This window comes from Dipodomys merriami, unplaced genomic scaffold, assembly GCF_024711535.1.
Source record: "Dipodomys merriami isolate MVZ:Mamm:240054 unplaced genomic scaffold, mDipMer1.0.p SCAF_1, whole genome shotgun sequence".
NCBI lineage: Eukaryota > Metazoa > Chordata > Mammalia > Rodentia > Heteromyidae > Dipodomys > Dipodomys merriami.
The window spans coordinates 955691-966422 of NW_027202270.1; the positions used below are offsets into that span (position 1 = coordinate 955691).

General features: G+C 57.1%; 1 protein-coding gene across 2 annotated transcripts in view; it reads left to right on the top strand.

The window, feature by feature from the left end:
• Positions 1–10504, top strand: part of Ankmy1 (ankyrin repeat and MYND domain containing 1) — a 52912-nt gene extending 42408 nt beyond the window's left edge. For both annotated transcript variants that reach the window (XM_070004353.1, XM_070004446.1), the window contains exon 18: positions 10085–10504. In XM_070004353.1, coding sequence (XP_069860454.1) covers positions 10085–10238 — 154 coding nt within the window. In that variant the 3' untranslated portion in view covers positions 10239–10504. The remainder of the gene's footprint in view (positions 1–10084) is intronic.
• Positions 10505–10732: the final 228 nt, after the last annotated feature.

Consider the following 10732-nt stretch of genomic DNA (forward strand, 5'->3'; position numbering starts at 1 on the left):
GGACACGGGCACGCAGGCACACAGGGACACAGTCACACAGGGACACAGGGACACAGGGACAGAGGGACAGAGGGACAAGGGCATGCAGGCACACAGGGACACTGGCACACAGGGACATGGGCACACAGGGACACAGGGACATGGGCACACAGGGACACGGGCACACAGGGACACAGGGACATGGGCACACAGGGACACGGGCACACAGGGACACGGGCACACAGGGACACGGGCACACAGGGACATGGGCACACAGGGACACAGGGACATGGGCACACAGGGACACAGGCACACAGGGACACAGGGACATGGGCACACAGGGACACGGGCACACAGGGACACGGGCACACAGGGACACGGGCACACAGGGACACAGGGACAGAGGGACAGAGGGACATGGGCACGCAGGCACACAGGGACACTGGCACACAGGGACATGGGCACACAGGGACACAGGCACACAGGGACACAGGCACACAGGGACACAGGCACACAGGGACACAGGGACATGGGCACACAGGGACACGGGCACACAGGGACACAGGGACATGGGCACACAGGGACATGGGCACACAGGGACATGGGCACACAGGGACACGGGCACACAGGGACACAGTAACACAGGGACACAGGGACAGAGGGACAGAGGGACATGGGCACGCAGGCACACAGGGACACGGGCACACAGGGACACAGTAACACAGGGACACAGGGACAGAGGGACAGAGGGACATGGGCACGCAGGCACACAGGGACACAGTCACACAGGGACAGAGGCACACAGGCACACGGGGACATAGGGACTCAAGCACGTAGGGATGCAGGCACACAGGGACAAAGGGACATGGGTACACAGGGACACAGGGACACGGGGACATAGGGACTCAAGCACGCAGGGATGCAGGGACACAGGCAGATAGATAAACAGGAGCGCACAGACACACAGGGATGCAGGCAGCTAAGTGTGAAGGGACAGAAGTGTGCAGGAACAGGGACATGGGCACACATTCGCACACATGTGCATCTAAAAGTGAGTTATCTACTAGCTGCCAGTAAGGCCTCAGACGCCCTGAAGTATTTCTCTGCACTGCAGTTTCCCAAATGAACAATACTTGCATTGTTTTTTACTCTGGTGATGCATGGCATATCTGCTTACTGTTAAGGGGGAGACAGGCCAGCACAGCAGTGGGAGTCCTCTTCAACTTAGCCTCCAGGACCGGCACTAAGGGGGTGCGGTGCCTCCTGTGCTGCTCCCTTCCCAGAGCTGGAGTGCTGCCACCTCATGCCGCGCACCCCACACCCCCACCGCATCGCCGGCGGGCACGCCTCGGCCGGGGCAGCAGGGCCCGCCGGTGCTTGTTCATGTCAGCTCCCTCTCGGTCTGGAAAGGATGTTGGCTGTATGTGGGTGCACGGGCACGTGCGCGCCCTCCCCGCCCCCCCCTTCTAGCTGACTTGTGCTGTGGATTAATTTCTGGCAAGTGTCTGCTGTTCCCTGACCCTGCTCTTGGGAGGCTTAGAGACTTGTGGTGAGCATGTGGTCATCATGTCCACCTTGTGAGTGTGGTCATCATGTCCACCTTGTATGAGTGTGGTCAGCATGTCCAGCTTGTATGTGAGTGTGGTCATCATGTCCAGCTTGTATGAGTGTGGTCATCATGTCCAGCTTGTGAGTGTGGTCATCATGTTCAGCTTGTATGTGAGTGTGGTCATCATGTCCAGCTTGTGAGTGTGGTCAGCATGGCCTGCCTTGTGTGAGTGTGGTCATCATGTTCAGCTTGTATGAGTGTGGTCATCATGTCCAGCTTGTATGTGAGTGTGGTCATCATGTCCAGCTTGTATGTGAGTGTGGTCATCATGTCCAGCTTGTATGTGAGTGTGGCATCAGCTCCACATGCTGCTGCTGTGTCATCAGAGATTTTTTTCTCTCTCTCTCTCTTTTTGTCAGTTGTGGGGCTTGAACTCAGGGCCTGGGTGCTGACCCTGAGCCTCTTTGTGCTCAAGGTGAGCACTCTACCATTGGAACGACAGAACCACTTCCCTTTTTTGAGTGGTTTTTGGAGATAAGAGTCTCCCAGACTTTTCTTCCCTGGCAGGCTTTGAACCGGGATCTTCAGATCTCAGCCTCTTGAGTAGGTAGGATGACAGGTGTGAGGCACTGGTAAGATTTTTCTTCTTGATATGAAAAATCTCACAAGCCTGGTATCCCACCCTGCCTTTCATGGAGAGGGTCTTAATGTATGTGAAGGTCGTCCTGTGGAGTGTCCTGTTCGCCAGCCTCGGCTCTGACTTGCCAAGGAGGTGGGTCCCAGATGTTCACAGACGTTTTAATGCACTGCAGTTGCACTGTGGTTTTAGAATTGGCTCGATCTTTCCCCAGGCTCATACCTGTGCCCCTGATCTGGGCACTCTGTGTCTCAGCCTGACCCTCACGTTTGCATATTTGCTGGACAAACCCCAGCCAGGGTGGTGTGTGGTTTCAGACGCACCTTGAATTACAAATGCAGGTCGTCAGGCTCACAGCCTTCTTGCAGGACTTTGCCGTTAGGTGGTCTGCTTTGGTGGGGACACAGCTGACGTTCTGGGACCCTTGTGAGGCTGTGGGCTCCCCGTGGACGAATGCTACCCCCCTTTGGTTTTCCTGTGCCACACGCCCTGCACTAGAAGTTGGCTCAGCCCTGTCCCTAAAACCCGGGCGGTGGAGCTGCTTCCCCGACCTCGCCCAGACAGTCCTGCCTCCCCGCTGCCCGAGGGCACCGCTGCACTGGCGAGGCGGCTCCTGGCAGGCTGAGACCCCAGGGCTGCTAAGCAGCACCATTAACACCGTGGTGAGCCTTGGCCTTGGGCTGAAGGGCAAGGTGACTTGGTGCTAGCACCTCAGGAGCCCACATGCTTTCATGTATGGAAGGGTGCTGATGATGGTGGGGACGGGAAGTGCTGGTGTGAGGGGTGGAGTCCCCGGAGGGAGAGGAGCCCAGTGCACACGGGGGGGGGGGTCCCCTGGGAGCTAGGGAAGCTCTCCCTGAGATTGCAGGGGTCGGGGCCTGGGGAGAGGGGTGAAGGAGATGGAGCAGATGAGGGGGCAGCTGCTCTGCCCCGGCACGTTTCCCCCCAGCCTACCCCCGTGCCCTGCCCCGGCACATTTCTCCCCAGCCTACCCCCGTGCCCTGCCCCGGCACGTTTCTCCCCAGCCTGCTCCGTGCCCTGCCCCGGCACATTTCTCCCCAGCCTACCCCCGTGCCCTGCCCCGGCACGTTTCTCCCCAGCCTACCCCGTGCCTGGGCAGCTCAGCTCTGATTCCTCCTCTCCGCCCATCTGCCCGCCCCCGCCGTGGGAGTGTGGCGCCTGCTGTCTTGCTCTAGGCCCGGTGCCTCCCTCAGATGCCCGCCTGAGCTCGCAGCCTGAGCCGTGGTAGCCACACCTGCTCTGGACATCATTCCTGGCCAGCAGTGCCTGGCATGGAAGCCCCGGGCCGGGCCGAGGCTGGGGCTGTGTGTGACTGACAGACGCATGTGTTGTATGTGTCCTTGCCGGGACCGGAGGCCAGGCCGTGAGGGCACTGGATCAGAGGGGTGAAGGAGGAGGGAGCAGGTGTGGGTCAGGTGGACTGTGAGCTGAGGATGGGCAGAGGGCAGGCACTCGTGAATGGGACCCGGACAGGGGCAGACGCTGGTCCACGTGGTAACCCCTGAGCTCCCCCCCATGAAGAGAATCAATGGTCCCTTGGGGGCCCGCCTTCCTGCTCCCCGGGGCAGCAAAGGACGCCCCCTCCCCTAAGCAGACCCCAGGAGCACATCCCGGCGACCCCACGTGTCCCGGGGTCATCTGCCACCTGCCTTCTCCGTCGGCTGTGAGCTGTGCCCCCAGTGGGGCGCGCTCCACGCCCTTCCAGACGCTCACGCGTGCCTCGGCCTCCTCCGGGCGTCCCAGCCCCGCTCAGACACCTCCCCTCTCCATCTGGAACAGGTGCCCGTCCCCTGCCCCACCCCAGCTGGCCCGAGTGTGAGGCTGAGCCGGAAGGCGGTCAGCGCGGTGGTCAGGTCCTGCTGCGTCTGTGGAGGGGTGGCTTGGCCAAGGAGCACCGCGGTGGAGGCCCTCAGGCAGGGCGGCGGGCCGTGCATGCACCCGGAGGACCGGAGTGGGCAGTCACCCAGGGCGTGGCCAGAGGGGGGAGCTGTGGGAGGGGGAGGAGCCATCACAGTGCGGGAAAGGAGCAGAGTCGGCAGCAGAGGGCGCTGGGGTTCCGGCTGCCTGGGGAGGTTGTGATGGAGATGCAGGGCCTGGCTGGAATCTTGGGGTGTCAGGGTTCTCAGAGAACACGGGTCCTCTGTTCTCCGGGAGGAGGGGCCACAGGACAGCCAGGGTGTGTCCTGCAGGAAGCAGGGCTCAGGCCGGGCCCTGGCGGCCCTGGCCGGGACAGCGCAGCCTCTGCGCAGGCCAGCCCACCCGATTCTGCAGGAGGAACTTGTTCTTGTCCTCAAGCTCCGAGGCCTACACATCCGGGGTCTGCCCTGGTGCCATGTTGCACATGAAAAACTTGAAAGCCGGAAAGGATACGAGTCATCACAGAGCCCCCCCCCCCCCCCCCGCTCCCACCCTCAGAGCAGGGAAGAGGTACGCCCCGAGTCACAGGACCCAAGGCTGGGCTTAGGGAACTGGTGTGTGCTGCCGCCATTTTGTGACTTTGCTTCTCATTTGTAACTCCTGCATGATATGCAGGATGGCTGTGCAGGCTCAGCTTGCCAGGTGGGTGCTCCACTCTGAGCCATCCCCGTAGCCCTGTTTTGCCCTGGTTATTTATTTTTTGTCAGTCATGGGTCTTGAACTCTGGGCCTGGGCGCTGTCCCTCAGCTCTTCAGCTCAAGGCGAGCGCTCTACCTCTTGAGCCACAGCACCACTTCTGGTTTTTTTGGTGGTTTATTGGAGATAAGAGTCTCATGGACTTTCTGCACAGGCTGGCTTTGAACCGCGACCCTCGTATCTCAGCCTCCTGAGTAGCTAGGGTGACAGGCCTGAGCCACTTGTGCCCAGCTTGCTGTGGTTATTTTTGTTTGAGATAAGGCCTTGATTCCTGCCCAGGTGCCTATCCGGACCACAGACTCCTGTTTTAGGCTTCCTGCTGTATCTGGGATGTTAGAAATGGCTTGGGATGTGGGGTGTTTGTTGTATTGGACTAAGAGCTTGAACCGGGCAAGGTGAAGTTCACGTCTGCAGAAAGGTGCCCCATCGGCCAGGGACCTGCAAGCACGCACAGAGGGCAGACAGGCTGCTCCCTGGTTATCCCTAGCCCCCCAGGCCCTGCCCCACGCTCTGATTGGCTGGGCTCAGGCGCAGTCTGCAAAAGGATGTCACTAAAATTCAAGGGCTTCTAACAGAATGTTTTAAAGTGCTCTGAGAGAGAAGGCCACTAAAATAGTAATCAACAAGGGCCAAGCCACCTGGCCAAAGCAGATGAGCAGAAAGGAAGCAACTTTGATAAAAAAGACTTTTCTCACAGGCACGCACCAGCAGAGTGGCCCTCCGCTGGGAAGGGGATGCACGCGAGCCCATGGGCCTTGGCCCGGAGGTCGGTGTCATTGAGAACAGCAGCGTTTCCTTTGCGTAGGCTGGGCAGTGCTCCGTCCTGTGTCCGCGCCACCTTTTCTCTCCACATGCTTGGCTTGGTGGTGCACGTTGGCTACCGCGTGCAGATGCTCAGGGCCTGGGGATGGAGGATTCTTCTCATTTCCACTGCACAGAGCCACAGTCCTGCCCAGATCCTGTGGTAGGGACTGCCATACTCTTCTGCAGTGGCTGCATACTTCCTTTTTCCCTTCTCACCACACTCTGCCAACGCTCGCTGGCTCGCTCTCCCAGCCTTGCCTTGTGGCCAGCGCAGGACAGGCAGGTGAGGATGTCTTCCTGAGATCTGATTATCAGCGATAGCTAACACTTTAATATTCCCTTCAACTGTTATTTTTTTATGTGAGTATGTCTACATTAACCTCAGGTGCTTTGTGTGGTTTTCTGTCGAGTTGCATGGGTTCTTTGTGTGCTTAGGGCATTCATTCCTGGTCAGATACACACGGTTTACAGTATTTTCTTTCAACCCACCAGTTGCCTTTTCGTTTTGCTGACTGTTTTATTTGCTGGCAGCGCTGTTTTGTGTAATCAGCTTGTGCAGTCTTCCTTTTGTTTCCTATGCCTTTGGAGTCATTTCTGTTTTTTCTTTTTTTGGTTGGTCATGGGGCCTGAACTCTGGGTCTGGGCGCTGTCCCTCAGCTCTTCAGCTCAAGGCTAGCACTCTACCACTGGAGCCACAGCGCCACTTTGGGCTTTTTCTGTTTATGTGGTGCTGAGGAATCGAACCCAGGGCCTCATGCTTGCAAGGCAAGCACTCTACCGCTGGCTGAGCCACCTTCCCAGCCCTGGAGTCATTTCTTTTTTTTTTAAAATAATTTGCTTTATTGTTGTTGTTATACAGAGGGATCACAATGACATTTCCTTTCCTGCAGTGTCTTCTGTTCTCTCATTCATCCTAGTCCCTCCCTCCTGTCTCCACACACCAGTGGTATAGCTCATCAGTGTCCAGTGAGCTCCACTGCTATACTTTTCAACCTTTCCCCTCAAATTCGGTGCTCTCCTTTCAACTTTCCCAAAGATATACACGTGAATATGCCATACATAAGGTAAAGAAGACAGAATCATCAAAAACTAAAAAATAAAGTCCTTTTCCCATATCTTAGTTTGTTTCAGTATGTATATTAGTTTATATAAATATGAAGAGGCATTTTGGTGTTATTTCTAAAAAAAAAAAACCCATTAGTTTGTTGTTGTTATTTGTGGAACTTGAACTCAGGGCCTGGGTGCTGTCCCTGAGCTCTTTTGCTCCACCATTTCGAGCCACAAGTGCCCCTTCCAGTTTTCTAGGGTTTATTGGAGATGCCCAGGCTGGCTTTGAACCACCATCCTCAGATCTCAGCCTCCTGAGCAGCTAGGATTAGTAGCTGGTGGTGTGAGCCACAAGTGCCTGGCTTTTTTTTTTTTTTTCATTTTATTGTTCTAGATCTTAAGTCTTTGTCTTCACATTTGGATTTGAGTTTAATTTTTGCATATAAAGGCCAATTTTCCATACCAATACCCAGTTTCCACCATTAATTGAAGAGATGCCTTTTCTCCTTGTATATTCTTGATGCCATTGCCAAAGAACAGTTGCCAGCGTCTGGATTCACCTCTGGGTAATCTATTCCCCTACTCTGTGGGTCTGGTTTTGTAACCATTAACAAATTACTGAAGCTATAATCATTTTTGACACATTGATCTTTTAAATTCTGTATTAAAAATGGGCTATGTGCCATTATGATGGCATTATTATGTTATTAGGGTGTTGTACAGGAGGGTTACCATTTCATAAGTCAGGTAATGAATACATTTCCTTGTTTGGATAATGTCACCCCTTCCTTCACTTTCCCCCAGTTCTCCTACTGTCTCTGCCCACAATCACATAATTTGTTGTCCATATGGTATATATTGAATAGCATGATTGCATTTGTTTACCCTTCCTCCCTCCCTCCCTTCCTGTGCCCCCCAAAAAAAGCAAAACCAAACATCACCACCACCACCAATAGCCCCTTGTTTCCATTTCCTGGAATTTGTTTCAATAAATAGTATTTTAAGTGTCCAAGGGGTTGGGTTCTTCGCCTGGCCTCTGTGTGGTTGCCTGGTCTTGTATAGATTCTCCTGTCCAGTTTAACTTACGGGGAGTGGCATAGCTTGTGTTGCGTGGTTTCAGTGGGGGAACTGTGGCTGGCGTTGGTTACAAGGCAGCTGTGGCAGGATATCTGAGAAAACCTTGATCTGTCGTCTATGGCTGGGTGGCAGGTTTATGAGGTTTGGCAGGTTGCTTTCCATGGCAGAACGTTGAATATGTACACGGATATACTATTTGAGTGTACTGAATATGTATTCTGCATCCGGTAGGTACATATACATACACCTACAGAGGCACGCGTCCGGCTTCCGGCCTGCCAGGGCTCACTGGAAAGCCGAGCCTGGAGGCTCCTCCGCGTCTTACTGCTTCTGAGGCTCTCCTGCCTTTTGTTTTTTTTTTTTTTTATTTTTATTGTAAAGATACTATACAGAGGGTTACAGTTACATGAGTGAGGTAATGAGTACACTTCCACTTCTCTCCTGCCTTTTGAGTGGATTATGTGTCTCAGAATACTCTTCTTTGGCATTGGTCAGCCATTATTTGATGAAGGCTGAGTTTGTCTGTGTCTTCTTCAGGGATTTCTCTAAGTCATGCATTTGTAGGCTCCTGTGAAGCCTGGTCGCAGTCTCTGGCCTCTCTTTCTCCCTTTCTCTTTGAACCCAAGCATGCATTTTATAGATCATCTCTATTTGCTCCATTAGCTGAAGCTTTCAGGTTGCTGCATCATTTGGCATGCTGTAGTTTTAAAATTCGAGTGTATCACTGGAGCCTTGTGATTCTTTCCCTGAGTGTGTATGTATGTGTGTGCACACATGAGCCTTCCTCACCCCGCTCGCTGGCCGCTGGCTCTCTCCCACTCAGCACCGTGTGCACACGTGCGTGTGAACCTCACCCCGCTCGCTGGCCGCTGGCTCTCTCCCACTCAGAGCACCGTGTGTGCACACGTGCGTGTGAACCTCACCCCGCTCGCTGGCCGCTGGCTCTCTCCCACTCAGCACCGTGTGCACACGCGTGTGTGAACCTCACCCCGCTCGCTGGCCGCTGGCTCTCGCCCACCCAGAGCACCGTGTGTGTGTGCACATGCGTGTGTGAACCTCACCCCGCTCGCTGGCCGCTGGCTCTCGCCCACCCAGAGCACTGGGTAGGGCAGCAGTCCCCTTGGCCTCTCTGGGCAGCAGCAGGGCTTTGTGCAGCGGTGTGCTGAGGCTTCAGGTCGGGGTCTGCCCAGCACACAGGAGCCCCATCCTGAGAAGCAGCTGAGCATCCGCCGTGAGCGGGGCCCATCACGGGGCCTGAGCTCTGGGCCTGGGCACTATCAGCTCTTCAGCTCAAGGCTAGCACTGTACCACTTGAGCCACAGCGCCACTTCTGGCTTTTCTGCTTATGTGGTGTTGAGGAATTGAACTCAGGGCCTCTTGCATGAGAGGCAAGCACTCGACCACTAGCCACCTTCCCAGCCCCGTGCTCGAAGTTTCAAGTTTTGTTTTTTCCTTTTCTAAGCACACAGGATTTGCTGTGGTCTGACCTTGGGTATTGATTTGGGGAAAAGCTGCCTTTTTGCTAGCATGCCAGTGTCTGAGGGAAGGGATCGGAGGCTGCTGCGACCTGCATTCCCTGCGCTGTGCAGGGCCGCCTGGCAATGCCGCACCCTGGGGAACCGCCCGTGTGTGCTCCAGACGGTGCTGTGCTGGGATCTTGGGTGCTCCAGCCACAGGAAAGGATGGACTGCCGAGACTCACGTTATGTCCCATCTTTGGGGCCAGCCTGTGGGGTAGTGACCGCCCCGGCGTCTCAGTTCCTGATCTGTGCTCCAGCAAGGGCTGGTGGCCGTGTTGCCAGAGCCCCTGGTACACTCCCCGTGGACACAGCCCCCGCCACTGCCCTCAGTGGGCCTCATCCCCAGCTGTGACCCTCCGTGGCTGCGGTACTGAGCGGGCTCAGGCTGGCCAGTGCGGTCCTGTGGGGGGGGTGTACTTGGATCACAGTGTTTCCCCACAGACAGCTGTTCTAGGACTTATAATCACCACCTGGAAGGGCGTTCTTGCTTGTGCATGTCTGCATGTCTGTAAGGGCAAGCATGTGTGTGCGCGGTGCCCGTGGGGCGCCAGGCCCGCGGTGGTGGCTGCTCTCTGGCCGTCCATGAGGGCCGGCCTGGACATCGGCAGCCCCCGAGTCCACCAGGAGCCCGGACGCTCTGAGCGTGAGGCCGGCTGCGGGCCGCACCCGGCAGCCCCTCAGGGAAGCACTGGCGTGGGTTGGCAGGACCTGGGGGTCGGGGTGACTGGGGCTCAGGGTGCTTAAGCCAGTTTTGTGGGCAGCTGAGCCGGTCTCTGGCCGGCCCCGCTGCCCCAGCCTGCGCTGGCGCCTGCCTCAGGGCCGCGTTCTTTCCTGGCAGGGAGGACACGCTCACGCCAGTTACCCAAGAAGCAGCAGAAGCGTCTCCAGGTGGCGTCGAGGCCGCGTTTCTGAGTGCAGACCTGACAGGCCCACCTGCGGGCTCACCACCCGTCCACGCAGGCTCCGTCCGGTGCCCAGGCCGCTTCTCCTGACCCCGGTGAGGGAAGAGTCCCAGAGAGACGCACGGGGCTCCCAGGGACTCGTGGACAGGCAGGGAGGCGATGAGCAGCCGTGGCCGGGCCGGCCATTGCTGGCGTCCCGGGGCCGTGTCCCTGGCCGCTCCTCTTGGAGCCAGGCTCGAGGCTCTCCGGGTGCTGCCGGCCCCGAGCAGGGCGGGCTCTGCTGCCCATGCTCACAGGCCCAGCCGCCACACCCAGGGCTCAGGCCAGAAATGTCAGAACGGCTGCCAGGCAGACTGGCGTGGCCACAGCTCCCAGATAAAAGCTGCCCACAGCGGCGCACGTTCAGGAGAGCAGAACTTCCTTGAGCGCGCCATGTTCCCCTCCCGGCGGGGCGCGGTGTACAGCCTGCCGCCGCAGCGTGCGCCCCCCACCCAGGGATGCAGGAGAGCAGGGGCGGGCTGCGGGCGTCCGGGAGCACACCGCTCTCTCCACTCCGGCATCTCTGGGGCGCCTGCAAGAGCTGG